Source organism: Macaca thibetana, chromosome 5, assembly GCF_024542745.1.
Source record: "Macaca thibetana thibetana isolate TM-01 chromosome 5, ASM2454274v1, whole genome shotgun sequence".
Classification (NCBI taxonomy): domain Eukaryota; kingdom Metazoa; phylum Chordata; class Mammalia; order Primates; family Cercopithecidae; genus Macaca; species Macaca thibetana.
The window spans coordinates 124,428,331-124,445,008 of NC_065582.1; the positions used below are offsets into that span (position 1 = coordinate 124,428,331).

Consider the following 16,678-nt stretch of genomic DNA (forward strand, 5'->3'; position numbering starts at 1 on the left):
GATCAGTAAAAGGTACGTTAGGTCAGCAATGGGAGTAGCAGGGAAGGAGAAAGTGTGGCCTCTGGGTGTGCATTTGCAGAGTGGTCATAAAATAACACAATCTTCACATTTCACAGTGAAAATTCAATGTATAATGTCTAACCTACCTCCCAAAAAAGTCAAGGAGTAGAAGGAAAAACATTCGACTTAGACAGAAGGAAACAAGTAATTACCAAATATCAAAATAAATATAACAGTTGAAAGTGGTTGTTTTTGAGGAACAAGAATGTGGTGAAAGGCACAGAACTGCAGCTTTATATAATTCCTGTGAAGTGACTTGACTATTTAAACCATGTATATATAGAGCTTTGACCGAAAATAAAATCAAAACTAAAAAGAGCTAAAGGCAGTGAAGTCCTGATTTTGACCTACAGATACGATAGTTAAAATAAATGCTTACAGCGGATGTGTACACTCTTGAATATTGCACATTCGTCTAATAGGTTTCGGCTTTTTGTTGGCCTCACAGAAGCTGCGATGGACCATTTTATTATCACTTTTCCTACGGCATCCATATTTAGTGTACTGGAAACCTGGAAAAGGAAATAAATTTCTTTGGATTTAATCACTTATTCATGCTTAGTTACTTGATTATTCACTCACTCATTCATACATTTATTCATCCATTCACTAAATATGTATTGAGTGCATACAATTCGGCACTTCAATAGGTGCTGAAGGTCCCAAAGAACATTAAATAAACAAAAACTTTTACCTTTTCAGAGAATACATTTGATAAATATTGCAACTGCATGCTTGTTAAAGAACTAGACTCTAAATATACAGTCTAGTGTGAGAGATAGATATGAAAACCACTGTGACAGTATCTAGTAACATAGGCTTTTAGAAAACTATGTAAGTAACTTACAGTAGAGGGCACTAAAGGAACACAGAGGGAAGAGCTCTGTAACTTGGAGGAGGGGAGGGGAAAGCTTGGAGGATCAGTACTTTCCTTCAGCAGAATACTGAAGTTCAAATAGCATGGGGTAATGGAAATGAAGCAGAATTATTCTCCAAGCAAAGGAAATAACATATGAAAAACTGTGGTTTCTTCAGAAGGCTGAAGTATCATGTTGAAGAGGACAGGAGGTAGGGAAGGATCAGATCTTGAAAGCCTTCAGTGTCTTACAAGTTTTTGGACATTATCGTGAAGGTTATAGGGAGTTACTGAGGGTCTCTCAAACATCAACTTTTATATTTGTAATTATGTATATATATTTGAAAAAAATCAAACCTATCCAAAAGTTGTAAGAAAAAACAACAATTTTTTTTTTTTTTTTTGAGACGGAGTCTCGCTCTGTCGCCCAGGCTGGAGTGCAGTGGCCGGATCTCAGCTCACTGCAAGCTCCGCCTCGCGGGTTTACGCCATTCTCCTGCCTCAGCCTCCCGAGTAGCTGGGACTACAGGCGCCCGCCACCTCGCCCGGCTAGTTTTTTTGTATTTTTTAGTAGAGACAGGGTTTCACCGTGTTAGCCAGGATGGTCTCGATCTCCTGATCTCGTGATCCGCCCTCCTCGGCCTCCCAAAGTGCTGGGATTACAGGCGTGAGCCACCGCGCCCGGCCAAAACAACAAATATTTGTATATCTTGCATTAGATTGATCTTTTGTGACTATGTCACCACATTTGCTGTATTTCTTTATAAATGCGTATGTGTGTAAATATACATATAATTTTGCCGAACCATTTGAAAGTTGAGGATATCCTGATCCGTCACTCCTAAATATTTAAGCACAAATTTCAGAAGTACATTCTCTTATATAACTATAATATCATTCTTAAAATGAGGACATTTAACATAGACATAATGCTATTATCTAACATACAGACCTATTCCAAAATGTTCAATTGTCCCTATCATGCTATTTATGGCAATCCTTTTCCAGTCAAGGATCATGTGTTGCATTTAACTGTTATGTCTGTAGCCTCCATCAATCAGAAATAATTACTGAACTTGTTTTTCTCTTATGACATTTACTATTTTTGAAATTTAAAAACCATTTGTTTTATCAAATGTCCCACAATTTGGGTCTGTTTAATTGTGTTCTAATGATGAGATTCAAGCGATTCACTTTTAGAAAGAATGCTGCATAAAGCGATGTGGTGTCTTCAGGGCAACATATTAGAAGACTGAAGGATTTTAATCTGGGAAATAATATAATGTTACCATTCATTCATGCATTCATTCAAGAAAAATTACCCTGTAAATTAAGGCAGAGAAGAACATCAATATTAGTTGACTAGTTAAAAGGCTATTGCAATAATCGTCCCTCCCAAAGTGGTGATTGGAGTCTGGTGAAGAAGGAATAGATGTGGGAGATATGAAGAAGGTATATCTAACAAATAATGTGACCAAGTAAATGTTGAGAGTACAGCAGAAGGGAGGGTCAAAATTAAATGGGCATCTTGTAATGGATAAAGAGATGTCATTTAAAATAATTAACTATTGTATGCCTCCCTCAAGAAAACACTTTAGAAATATAGCCTTGAACTTAAAATTATAAAATAAATAATTTACACAAGCACTGCCTAATACAAATTTTGTTCTCAACTATTTGCTGACATTTTTGTAACAGCCTCTTGCCTTCTCCTGCCCATGGGGGATAATTGGTAATGGAGCACTTGTTTAGAACTAGAGGAATGGATGATGGGAGAAATGGAGAAACATTAAGTCCAGCTTAATGGACTCTGGAAAGGGAACGGAGGTAGCACAGTGCAGTGAGTGAGAGCATGTGTTCAGAAGCCAGGTTATCTGGGTTTGAATCCTATGGGCTCTGGGAAATTATCTTGTGTGTCCTTCAGTTTTGCTACCACTTTAACAGAGATAACCATAGTACCAACTGCATAGGGCCATTGTGAGTATTCATGCATTGATATATAAAGCATTTAGAATAGCATCTGGTTTCAAATACATAGCATAGTCAGTTACACAGTCATGCAACCAATAGCCCTTTTATTATTAACTCTGGTAGAAATGCAGAGAGATATAGAAAGTAAAAGTAGGGAAGAAGAAAGGTGAGGAGCAGAGTACAATGAATTTGGGAGAGTTTTGGAGTTTGGGAAGAATAAAGTGATTAAGAGGACCCCTACAGTAAATGCAAGACAAAGGACCTGAGAGAAAAGGGCAAGAAGATTTTACAGTCTGTCACTGTTATGAAAGGAATCCTGTTATTTGATGATTCTTTCAGTAAAAATGTTTTGTATTGATGTTTTGATGGTTATGTTTGGTGTTTCTCAGATTGTGGCCTCGATTAGAGACAGCCATAAAGGTAGAAGCAAGATTGGTTTTTATATGCATTACATTTTGATAAAATAAATGTGTTCAATTGTTACCTCCACCACAGGGTTTGGAACACTGAGACCAGCTCTTCAAAGCCCACTCAAAAGTATCGAATTCTTCCTGGATGACATTGTTGCTGTTGATCATAGGTACTGAGTCTTCATGGATGATGTACTTATATGTCAGGCTAGAGCGGGTATCGTTTTCTTGAGGTATAATCTAACATACACATGAAATCAATATGTAAATCACGTGAGGGTTTTACATTTTGAGTGTCAAATTACAAATATTTCAGAATATTGCTCTTATTAAAACTGACAACTTTCAAATAGTTTCAAAAATTATAATGTTTTATTTCTGTCAACTACAGTGCACATATGCCCTGTTTAAGAAGAAGATGAAATATCTATAACACTTTTAACATAAAAGTATTAAAAAAATACATACACTGAAGGGTAAGAGTTTGTATTATAAACATAATAACTTTATAAGAGTCACTGTAGGTTTCCTTAAATTAAACCATCTCCTTTTTAAAGGATTTTAAATTTTAAATGTAACGAATTAAAATTAAAATTAAAGGATTACAATTTTAAAATTTAAAATTTAAATTTAAAATTTAAAATTTAAAAATTTTAATGCATTTTAAAATTGTCTTCAAAGAAAATTGTTTTGTTACGTTTTGTTCTGATGATAAAGATAGTAATGTTCCCTCCAGAAAATATATACATTATGGAAAAATATAAAGAAAATGAAAAATCATAATTCTACCGAACTAGAGAAAACCAGTCACTTTCACTACTGTGATAGTCCCTCAAGACATTTGCATTGTGTTTGTGTGTGTGTGTGTGTGTGTGTGTGTGTGTGTACAGACATATACACTTTTCTGGCCTTGTTTATTTCATGCACATTTCTCAAGATAGTAAATATTATTTGAAAACATGCTTTTGGAGTGTGGAATGATGGTCATTGGAGACTCAGAGGGGTCAGGGGAAATGGAAGGGGATTGAATGATGGGAACTTGCTTGGTGGGTATAATGTACATTGCTCCAGTGATGGATGCACTGAAGGCCCTGACTTCACCACAATGCAATATATCGATGTAGCTAAATTGCACTTGTACAAAAAAAGTTAAAAAAAAGAAAATATACTTTTAAATGTCAGCATAGTCTGTAATCCTAAAAGTGTTATGTATTATTGTTAATAGTGTGTGGTAACTCTTGAATATTTGTATTGATTAGAAATTTTCCCAACTTTCTGGGGATTTCTGGCTTTTCTTAGTAGACTAAAGGGAACAAACACTTTAGAGTCCTAGTTCTTCTGATAGACTGGTGAATGGTCCTCCAGAACAGTTAGAACAGTTGTTACTTTAATAATAAGAGTGTATGAAAGTGGCCATTTGACACTACATGTTACATAATTTTCATCTTCATTAATTGGATGGGAAAAATATCATGATTTTAGTTGTTATTTATTTGATAACTAATAAAGTTTAATTTTCCTAAATTATTACCCACTTATATTTTGAATACTGTACACTGCATGACTGTCCTGGTTTTTATTGGAACTGTACACATATTTTTTCTCTCCTAAATAATCTGTGCACTAAAGATACAAATTCCTTTTTGTAATAAGAGTTGCAAATATTTTCTCAGTTTGTCTCTTGCCTTTTAAATTTGTTCAGGGCAAATTTGTCTTTTAAAAAATTAACTGATTTTCATGTAGCTTTCATAGGATTTTACTAATTATGCAAAGGGAGAAAAGTGCAATTCATTGGTATTCCAAACTACATTTTTACAACTACATTTTGTTTGAGAAATGAGGTGATACTAAAACCAGTGGGGGTTGAGGATCTGGTTATCTGACTTTTATTCTCTTTTTTCTGTCTTTGTGTTTAAAGCAGCATTAAAAAATCAAGCACCATTCGAACAACCCTTACACTCTAGCCAGATATCTAATTCTCTTTGCCCCAGACAGCCTAGCCACCATGTGACAGAACTCAGAATGGAAAAGCAATGTCATAATGACAGAACATTGCTTGTCCACACCCTCGTCTCCTAGCTACAAATCTCCCTGTTGTACCTTTAGCCCACACCACTTGCTATGGTCGGATTATAATCAGTGGGCAGGTCTTGAAGCATCTATCATGATGGTTAAGCATCAGGTTTCTAAAGCCAGATACTCATGTTGTTAGAAAATAATACAATGTAATTATATTAGTGCGAAACAGAGCTTCTGGCCTCTAATCACTCATATTTAACATAATCTAAATAAAACTTTAATATATATTTTATTATGGAACAGAATGAGAGCCTAGAATAGACCCACATAAATGTGTACAATTAATTTTTGACATAATTGAAAAGGCATTTTAATAGAGAAAGAACAGTCTTTTAACAAATAGTGCTAAAATAACTAGACATTGTGGTGGGTTAAGAAATATGTTTAAGATTAGGTAAAAAAGGACCGAGAATTCCGTCTTGGTTTCACTGTCCCATGTTCTGTCTCACTTGAGTCACTTGCTGTAGTGGAAGTCAGGGTCATATTGTGAGGATGTATACGCATCCTATGGAGAGGCTTAGGTGGCAAGGAATCATGGACTGCTACCCGCCACATGGAAAAGCTGGGTAACAGTCATCTGAGGCCTTTAAGCAACCATGTGACTAAGCTTGGAAGCAGAGTAACCCTCAGTCAAGCTCTGAGATGACTCTAGCCACAGTTGACAGCAGACTCATCCGATGCTCTGTGCCAGAACTAGTCAATTAAGTGGTGTCCAGATACATGCTGCACAGAAACTGTAAGTATGTTTGTGTTTAGCCATTAAGTTTGAGGGTAATTTGTTTTATAACAATAGACAACTAATATAGACATCCATATGCAAAAATAAGGACCTAATACTTCATACAAAATTAACCCAAAGTGATTCATATACCTAAATGTAAAACGTGTAACTCTAAGACAGTTACCAAAAAAATGTAGGAGAAAATGTTTTGATGCTGGATTAGACACAAAAAAATTTCATAACACCAAAATCTTGATCCACAAAACAAAACATTAATAAATTGGACTTCGGTAAAGCTAAAATATTTTTGCTCCATGAAAGAAACTGCTAAAAGAACGAAAAGACAACATATGGACTGGAAGAAAACATTTGCAAATCATGTATTTCACAGAGGACTTGAATATACACAGAGCTCTCGCAACTCAACAAAAAGAAAATATAACAACTTTAACAATGGGCAAAAGCTTCGAACAGATATTTCAAAAGGGAACCACTTTTCAGAGGAAAAAAGACTAAAAATTGAGTGGAGCAATTTGACTTTAGTATAATATTTTATAGGAAATCCAATAAATAAAAATTCTGTATAAAACAGAAACTAACAATACATTTCAAATCAAGTAGCTGTCTTCTGCTTTCACCCATGAGGGAGTAATGGAGTTGTCTTCCTGGTATTAAAAGCTGTACAACTGGGCAAAATATTTGCAGAAACTTTTTTTCTTTTTGGCAATGGATAACATGACAAAGGACACCAATCCTTGTAAGAAGAGAAACAAGCCGGGTCTTATTCCTGAAAAGGGCCAGGTTCTGGACCCTGACACAGGGAGGAGGAGCCCAAGCCCAGTCCAGCCGTCTGACTGAGCAGAGGAAATAGATTAGAGTTTGGAACCTTCAGAGCAGGGCACTAAAGAAGAGGGGCCTGCTTAGAGAGATCACCTAAAAATCTCCATGGGTCCATGACTGAGGGTTGGTCTGTGTATGGTCAAGACACCAGGCAGTCCACGGTGAGGGGGGTGCTGGGAGAGGGACAGAGATTCAAAAACCAGGCAGGGCTGAGCCTGGCACCAAGAAAGTCCGCACCATGGGAAGAAGGACAACACTGAAAGAGACTAGCTGCAAGGAAGAATAAAACCAGGCCTTAAAGGATCAGGATGATCTGACAATAACTTAACTGCCTGCCAGAACAAAACCAGACACCTTACAATTTATCTTCCAAAATGTCAAGTGTACAAGAAAAAAAGAAGCAGGAAATGTGATTCATAAAACAAAAATAGACAACGTGAAGACCCAGAACTTAAAGTGTAACTTAGATGTAATGAGTGAACATTATGAAAAATTCAGCCGAAAAATGGATATTACAACAAAAAGTACCAAATGGAAATTCTAGAAAAGAAAAGTACACTATCTGATATGAAAAATTTACTGGATAGGCTCAAGGACAGACTGGAGATCACATAAGAGAAACAGTGACTTAGAGCTCAAAAGGAATAATCCAATCTGAAAAATGTATTTTAAAAAATATTATAAAAGGATGAACAGAGCCTGAGACTTGTGGAACAATTTCAACAGATTCAAATGAGTCCTAGGAGTAAAGAAGAGGAAGATGGGGTGGGGGTGAGGGTTTGGGAAAAACAATTAAGGAGAAGACATCATGGGAAATTTACCCAAATTTTGTCAAAAACATCAACCTACAAAGCCAAGATTCTCACTGAACCCCAAGCGTAAGACATACAAAGAACACCGTAAACTGTCACAGTCAAACTGCTAAACCAACAAGACAAAACAAAAAGATGAAGAGGAAAATCTTAAAAGGCAGCAAGAGAAAACTAACATATTACACACAGTGCAGCGATATAAATGAGGCTTCTCTTCATAAATGATGGATTCTAGAAGGCAAATGTTGTATAAATGAGTAAAAGAGGGCTCCTGTATATTGGCCCCTAGGTTATTTCTTCACAGCAGGCTCAGGCTGAGATCTGTTAGCTCAAAAGCCCTCTGCTGCCAAACACAAACTTTCATACATCCAGTTGTTTTTAATGCTGCCCAAATGAGGGAGTTTTAGCCATTTGGGGACTGCCTGCTTTGCACAGCTATAGGAAACTGCATCCAACGTCTGCTAGATATGAATAAGACCTTCCGGCTATAAGGACCTCACGCTGCTGCCTCCCTTGGAGCCCTCTGACCCACAGACACTCTGCTGTGCTGCTGAATGACACCACCTAGGCACATACACCACCTCAGATTCCCCTATTCCTCAGAAGTTCCCTTGCCCTTCTGTCCTCTGGGTGGTGGCCCCACTTGCAAACCGGCTGAGGCCGCGCTCAAAGTGTGTGTGTGCTACTGCCACCTTGTGGCCATATCTTTTTCTTTGCTCAGCCCCCAAACCCTTGGAACTCGCTAGAAGATCATAAAAACACAGTGCTGAAAGAAGGGAAAAAAGGAAACAAAAAAAACAAAAAACTAGCAGCCTCAGATTCTGTATCTAGTAAAGATAGCCTTCAAAAATGAGGGTGAAAATAAATATATTTTCAGATCATTGAAAGCTGAGAGAATTACTTGCCGATACACCCACACGACAAGAAATGCTAAAGGAAGATCTTTATACTGAAGGTAAATGATACTAGATGGAACGTTAGATTTACAAACTAGAATGAAAAGCATACGAAATGGTAAATATGTGGGTAAATACAAAAATCTACTTTTAGTGTTGTCTTTAAAAGATAACTGATTAAGTCAAAAATCAGAATGCTGCATTATTCAGTTTATAATATATATACACAATAAATTACATGAAAAATATTGCACAAAGAATGGGGGGAAGATAAATGGAATTATTTTAAAAGGCAACTCATTTTTCAATGTTCAAAGTACATTTAATGTTCAAGTTAAAAGTGTTTTCAGATAGATTAATTATAAAATAAGCTGAACCAACTATACCATGAGCCCGTAATGCCACATACCAAAACAATAACAGGATCATGTAAAGGTCCATCGGTGTGAAGACTTTCAACGTCATCTTCAATGTTATAATCCCACTCCACACCAAGATCTATGAAGGTCCGCGACTTGGCTTCCTCCCCTTTGCCATTTAAAATATAATGTCCTGTAGCCTGGTTCTTAATAGCTAAAGGAAGAAAAATGAGTAACCAGTATACATTTTATTTTATCATATTAAGTGCTGAAGATTCACAGCACATATATCCTTTCTACAAATCAATGACCATATTTCTTTATTAGTAGCAAGCAATCAAAATGGGTGTTAGTTCTGATATTATTCCCATTGTCTTGATTAGGCATTCAAAACTCTCACGAAGCATTCCTAACTAGTCAAAAATATGGCAAGACGGTTAAATAGGCAAAAATAATGTTTGCAAATATTCCTATTTGAAAACATCGTCAAAGAGGTTAATAGTTTCTAAATCATTTATCCTATATATTTCCTTACAAAACTGGGAATATTTTGAAAACGACAGCTACTTTTTCAATAATTAATAGAAACAATTTATGCTAGGATAGCATATAACATAATGGTTTATTTATTGCATTTTTTAAAAAGTTGGTCAAAATATTTATAGTCATCCAACATAGTTGAAGTAATTTTTCAGGCCAACAATTTAGTTCTCATGATTGTAAAATTTCAGAGCCATATCACCTACTCATATAGTTAGGAAAAGCTGCTTACTGCTAATGGAATTCTTAACGTAGTATACATTTATTACATATTATAAAATGAAATAAAATGCTGGCTTAATGAGTAAAAAATAATGACTAGAATTTTAAATTTTAGATTTATCAGAATATAATGTTATATTAGAAAGCAAAATTTCATGTTACTACCATTATTGAAAATGTGTAGAAAACATGAGTAATTTTAATTAAATGTATCTATTCCTCTCAGGCTTTAAACTGGTCTATTTTTTCCAAGGACATTAATATGAATTCTAGGATGAAAAACAAGGAATTTTAAATACTGGAGAAAGAACGATAGCTGACTTCTAGACTATTATTACATTTAGTAGTGAACATAATTTAAATATGTTTAAAAATTCTATGAAACACCATAAAACAATTCATTTTTTAAAGTCACAACTGAAATAAAATGATTTGCTGTAAATTCTCATGGAGTTGATATGTGATGTCTTAGTTTCGGAAATTATCTTAGTGTTCTTATAGGCCAAGGAATAGGAAAGTTATGTTTACACTTGTCTATACAATTTAAATTTATACCTCTTTAAAGTGACATTTCCATGTAATCTTCTCACAAAAGAAAAAAAAATCTCCTTGTGGAAATTATAATCAGCTCTCTGTGGCAAATGGATCTGCATGTGCCAGTCAAAAACCTGACACATGTCAGATATTAGAATAATTTAAGATTAGATTACTAAAATTCACCTGTGGTTGCTTTTCAAAGAATGTAAAATACAATAAAAATAAGACAATATACAGTATTGGATCAATCAAAATATCAGAACTTATTTGTCAACATAAGTATGATGAATTTTTCTGATATTCCTTAATTTAGTTGATTTTATTAACATATTTATTTTCTTATCCCCTATTACAGAGCAAAAAGTGTATAAGAAATATAAGCTTGTCAAATGATTTTTTCCCTCATATAATTAGGAACCAACCCCAGTTTCCATAAAAAATTAAAGCTCTTTTTGTTTTTATTTTTTATTTTAAAGTAAGCATAGTTAGGAGAAATGACCAAAAAAACCTACATAACATTCAATTAATGCATTTATGTATTATTTTGATTCTTACATATGTGTATGCACATATATGTACATATACATATGTACATATACACATATCTATATTTATGATTTCTTTGACATTTCAATGTTTCAGTGCATGTTGAAGCAGAGCCAGCAGACAGAAACACTTACCAAGAATATGAGGAGAAGCCTCGTCTTCTTGGATTAACACATGTCTAGCCCCAGGGGGTATATCAAACATCTTAAGGTACCCTTTGCATGTGTAGTAAATATTGTAGGAAGCAAAGAAGAAAACAAAAGCAATAACCATGGTTAGTTGAGCACTACATTCTTACTGCTTCTGCATGCAGAAGAGGGCATCCATAAATTTAAAGAAGCAGTTTCAGAAATTAACTTCAAAGCATTGGTAGCTTTTGTGACATCCAACATGAAATTAGAGGAAACTTTTTTTTTTTTATTAAAGAGGGAAAAAAGTTAATCTTGTTACCAATGTATTAGTCACTTATCTTGTATTGACCTTCAAATGATGTCAACAACAATTCAGGCAAATACTATACTTTCCTGTGTCCCTCTGTGTGATTCTAGTTTTCTAAACCATCCTTTTCAAGTGGAGTCAACTTTTAATGAAAGTTCACTTAAGTGGTGAACTTTTTGGGATATGTTATCTGCCTACATGTTATTTTAAAAGTCTAAGAGGGAAGTATAGATAGCTAAACTTCTAATTATTAAAATATTTTCATATTTAAAGCCTTCTTTATTATAAAGGAGTTACAACAGAAAAATCAGTGCTTTCATTTTTCTTGTGATCAGCATTAATTTTAAAGCTTTAGACAAGTTTTATGATGGGACTATTTTAACCAAATTGACAACGTGGATTTTAAACCACTTAGTTGGAAAATGTGTGCAAATTATGTTACGCATTGCCTTTATATGCACCCTAACCTCAAAACCTCCTAAGCCAGAAATAAGAAAATCAATATGCTTAATTGGTTGCTTTGGGTTTTACAATCATATACCATTCCTATTACTGGAAACGTCATATATCACATACTATGTTGATATTATCACATGTCCTAAAAATTATCTTACAGTCATTTAGAATTAATATTATGCCCATAAATCATAAATATTATGACCTGACAATAGTCGGGTCAATTAGAACAGATGTTATACATCTCATTATCATATAAATAAATGAATATAAGATGATTATGTAACCTACACTTTCAATACATTATGAAACATCCAGTACATATTCTACGGAGAGTATTAACAGAAATGCAGTTATCAATCCACAATTATTGATGAAATAAGAAAAAAAAGTGTTTTTGCCATTTGTATATGTACAATAATATATACTATGAATAGATTTACCTAACTTTTTCACAATATTTATTAGTGTCCTAACTAAATAAAGTGGTCCTTTTGGGATCAGGGTGTTGAGCACTTTAGCCTGGGGTATAGTCTAACACATGAAATGTACCATGTTTGTCTGAGTACACAGTGGCTAGAAGGAACATGCTTAAGGTGCCAAGTAGAGCAAAACAGCTTGATGCCATTTATGGATGCCCATCTTTCTGCAGTTTGCTACAACTTACCCAGTACGTTTTTAGCTTCTCTTGTTTCAGCAAGAGAAATATTACGAGCTCCTTTGGGTAAAGTGAAAGCGCCTCTTGTCTTCCCTTAAATAGAATGTCTTTAATTAGTGGTGGGTTCATGTTTATCAAAGTCTTGTTGTTTCATTGACTATCTCATAAGTCATATATTTTGTTAGGCAAGATATAAAATATGTTCTGTAAGTTTATGTGTTGAAGTCACAATGCATTTGTAATAGACAATGCCAATAAACTGTTAATAGTCAATGAAAGTAAGACTAAGCATGAAAGTAAGGCTAAGTAGATGATTTGAAGTTGAATACTTGCAGATTTCATTTTCCAGCAACTTCAATTCTTTATGGCATCTCTTGCTTAAATGTTTTCCTGTTGGAAAAGGTTAATTAGTCTATTAAATCACTATGATGACAATATTAGTGCAAAGATATGGATGTTAGATTATCTTTGAACGGTTTGAATTGGTATGACAGATGAAAATTTTCTAATGTTCTTTTGGCCTTGATTTGCAAGTTTAGCATAATGTTTGAGCTATCTGAAAAACAGTACCAATACCTTATATTATACATAATATAGAATGAATGAACATGGAAAAACCTTTTCTTTACATTAATTCACTGTGGAAATAAAACAAAATGAATTATTTTACATCCAAAAGAAAAGAATAAAATGTAACTCGAATAAAGAAAGCACAGTACATTATTTCACAGCAAGATGAAGAAAATTACATTTGACTCCACTGAAACATAATACATGTATGTAATTATATTTCTCTTTGCTTTACTAAAATAATGCAATCAATCAGAAACAGCAATATTTGCTTTTTAACAATTTTCAAAGTACAAAACAAAGTAATTTATCACACAGGAATAGCAAAGACATCAGTAACAAGAAAAACATTAGAATATAGTCTCCTAGTAATTGAGTTAGGTAGCTGGGGTATAATGGGAGTAAAAAAAAGAAACTAAGAGAATTATTTCATTTGGATGAAGACTTTTTTATAAAAGGAAAAATCACCCTGATGACAATATACTTAATGTAAACCGTATTTCTTTGTTTTTGTTTTACTTTCATGATTTTATAAGATACCAGCAGCTCTTTGGAAGACATGAAAATCTTCTTAAGCAAACACCACATCAAATTTATCTTTAAGTGCTGAAATCCCAGAAACATTTGCCCAATAAATCCTTATTGAAGAACTGAATATCTGATACGAACTCAAGAAATTATTCAGTAATAAATATTGGTATACAAATCTTTTATGAAAATTCCAATGAATATTATTAAACTATGGATAATATTGCCTATTATTTGATGTATGATGACAGCTTTTTGTTCTGCCTTTGAACCTTCAGTGTATGTCTAAGTCCAAGTTATTGACTATGTAACAAGCATAAACATTTACAGAGATGAGCAATTACATCTCAGGTTAGTTTTTGGTTGTACCTCAATTTTGTTTAAAGTAAATTTTTAAAAATTATGTGAAATACAGATCCAAGATTCCTAGATTTATAAACAGGATAAAACTGTTCACTTTTTAAATAAGTATAACTAATGTGATACTTTAAAAGTTGTATCTAAAGTTTTGTAATTTTTAAACTCCTGATCAATAATTTATGTGCAACAGGAATTCAAAATAAACATCAATTCTAATAATTCAATCTGCATTTTATTAAAAATGCAAAATAAAACACATATTTTGGCTAGTTAGTATAACCGATACTGATTTTATTTGTTTCTTTTCTAAATTTAGTATGTATTTTTTTCATCATTGACACTAGGGAGTATGAATTCATTCAAAGTGGTTTTTTTTTTTTTTTTTTTTTTTTAAGTTCCTTAAAAGGTAATCTGAATAACAATAAATCAGCAGCTAAATTTTGGTTATGTTTATAGAGAAAATGCTGCATTTCTGAAAGAAGAAGCCTCAAAAAGTATAAATCACAGAGAAGCATAGTAAATTCATGAGAGACCTCATCTTACCAAGCTTCCTGGGAGTTCTGGTAAATGTCCCCTTCACGGTTCGACAGTGGGAATTATCTCCTCCACAGACACCACACTTATCCTCAACCTTATTAGAACCAATTTCTTTATCACAGCCCACTTTCTGGAGAGAGAAGATGTCAAATGTGGCTAATTTTAATGTGCCCAGTAGTGGTCAACATCCCAGAGAATGATGAACCCTTCATGGCCCACAGTCAGTCAATTTACAGCGAACTGCCAGTGTAGTCATGATTTTTAATACCTCAGTTTTTTTTTTTAATAGTGGAAAATCAAATGACTTGTACCCTAAGTAATAAAGAATATATTTCCTCTAGTCCAATGAAATATTTACACCATTTTAAATTGTCATAGTCATCAAACACACATATAATGAGCACAGATGTAGCTGATGCTGAGGAGACAAAAAAACAGTAAGTGCTTTTCCCTTGCTGCTCTCACATTTATGATGATGGATAATATAGTGAGTTGTATATTAGTGTAATCTTTAAAAGATGGTTAGGATGTGAGATAAAACTTCACAAGAGTGGTGAAGACTTTCACAGGGGCCAAAGAAGCACAGAATGGAAAAGCGTTTCAGGAGAGCAGACGAGTTACAACAAAGCCAGAGAGGTTGTATGTTCATGGAAAGTGGGTTCAGAGGTCAATATCTAAACCCATATTTAAACCAATGGAAGGTTAGTGTTTCATGATAAGGAAAGAACAGTGAAAAATCTGCATGGAACAGACTGCAGAAGACTTGAATACCAGGAAGAATTTACATTTTCCCATGAAACGGGGAAATACTGAAGGTTTTCTGAACCAAGTCATGTTCTTAATATAAATCATTGTAGAATAATGATACACAATACACTACTGCACTCAAAAGTATGGGATGAAAGGTGGCAGGGAAAATAAAGACAACACATACATTTAATGTACTAAGTACTGTGGCAGGTAAAAGCTGAACAAGACATACTATACTTTCAGGAAAATGTAAGCTAAATTACTTTAGACTCATTAATACAACACTTCAGTTTTGCTGAAGTATATAGGAAATATACATTAGGAGCAGTGTTTCAGTTAATAAGATAATTTCATATCAATTTAACTATGAACACAAGAAATAAAATGCATTTTTAACATGAGATTAAATGGAGCAAAAAAAACCACATTTGCTTCTCAACAACTTTTGTTCTAATGTGAAATTTAGCATTTAAAGTTAGTATTGATTAGAAGGTGAGAAAGAAATGTCTTATTATCTTTACAACAAAAGATTAAATACACTTAGCACTGATTATTTTTAAAAAGACCTTGTATTTTAACAGTAGATGGCTACTGAAATACCCGAAGCAAATGCATTATTACCAATTTGTATTCCCAACCTAGAGGCCTCAGAGTTACTTAGAAAAGGCATTTGGCTGGAAATTAGGAAAATTATTTAAACCTTGATTCTGCCAGTGACCAAAGTTTGATCTGAGAAAGTATAATGTCTCCCAAATTTATTTTAGCTACTGAACTATTCATAGACACTTATTGTAATGTGATTTCAAAGATAAAATAGTTTAAAAAATTAAAAATGTGCAGATGAATGATAGTAAACCTAGATACTGTAGAAAGCCTTTGGGGAAGCAATTTGAACTTACCACACACTCTCCTCGCACACATATGCTATATGGATCTTTGTAAGAACAGCGCGTTCCATCATGCACCAGTTGTTTCATGTAAGCAACATCTCCAGTCTCCTTGGACTGACAGTAAAGATGGCATCTTTTCTTGGCTGCATAGGATGGAGGATAAAATTAACTATTTACATAAAATGGAATGTTTGAACAGCATAGTTTGTTTTATTTTTAAATATAAGGTTTCAATGTGATTTCCTAAAAACAAAAGGAATACTGTATAAACAAATAAAATGAGGAGTAAGGAGAAAAGTATGTACATCTGACATATTTGTTTTCGCTAAGGTGACCATATAATTTATCATCTAAACTAGAAAAGGGGCTCTAGTAATAGCAGGAACAACAGGTATAAACCGGGACTGCCCCGGGCAACCCTAGATTTCACCATAGCTCTTACATAAATTTTAATTTGAAACCAGTTTAGTTTTTGTAATATTAGAGCACTGAAAGAATGTCTGATTTGCCTCAATTACCTACCACAGTTTTTGTCTCTTACAGGATGCAACTCACTTCACCAAAATAGATAAAAAGCATGCATTTCTTCTTAATGCGTTGCAACTTCGAATTCTTATGTGTATTCTTCTTTCCTTTAAGATG

General features: G+C 33.9%; 1 protein-coding gene across 1 annotated transcript in view; it reads right to left on the bottom strand.

Moving 5' to 3' along the window:
- ADAMTS3 (ADAM metallopeptidase with thrombospondin type 1 motif 3) overlaps positions 1-16,678 on the bottom strand; it is a 288,720-nt gene that overhangs the window by 13,535 nt on the left and 258,507 nt on the right. The window contains exons 14-19 of the mRNA XM_050792451.1: positions 16,046-16,179; positions 14,403-14,526; positions 10,984-11,064; positions 9,055-9,218; positions 3,372-3,537; positions 440-572 (exon numbers count right to left, since the gene is read on the bottom strand). Of these exons, the coding sequence (XP_050648408.1) occupies positions 440-572; positions 3,372-3,537; positions 9,055-9,218; positions 10,984-11,064; positions 14,403-14,526; positions 16,046-16,179 (802 nt within the window). The remainder of the gene's footprint in view (positions 1-439; positions 573-3,371; positions 3,538-9,054; positions 9,219-10,983; positions 11,065-14,402; positions 14,527-16,045; positions 16,180-16,678) is intronic.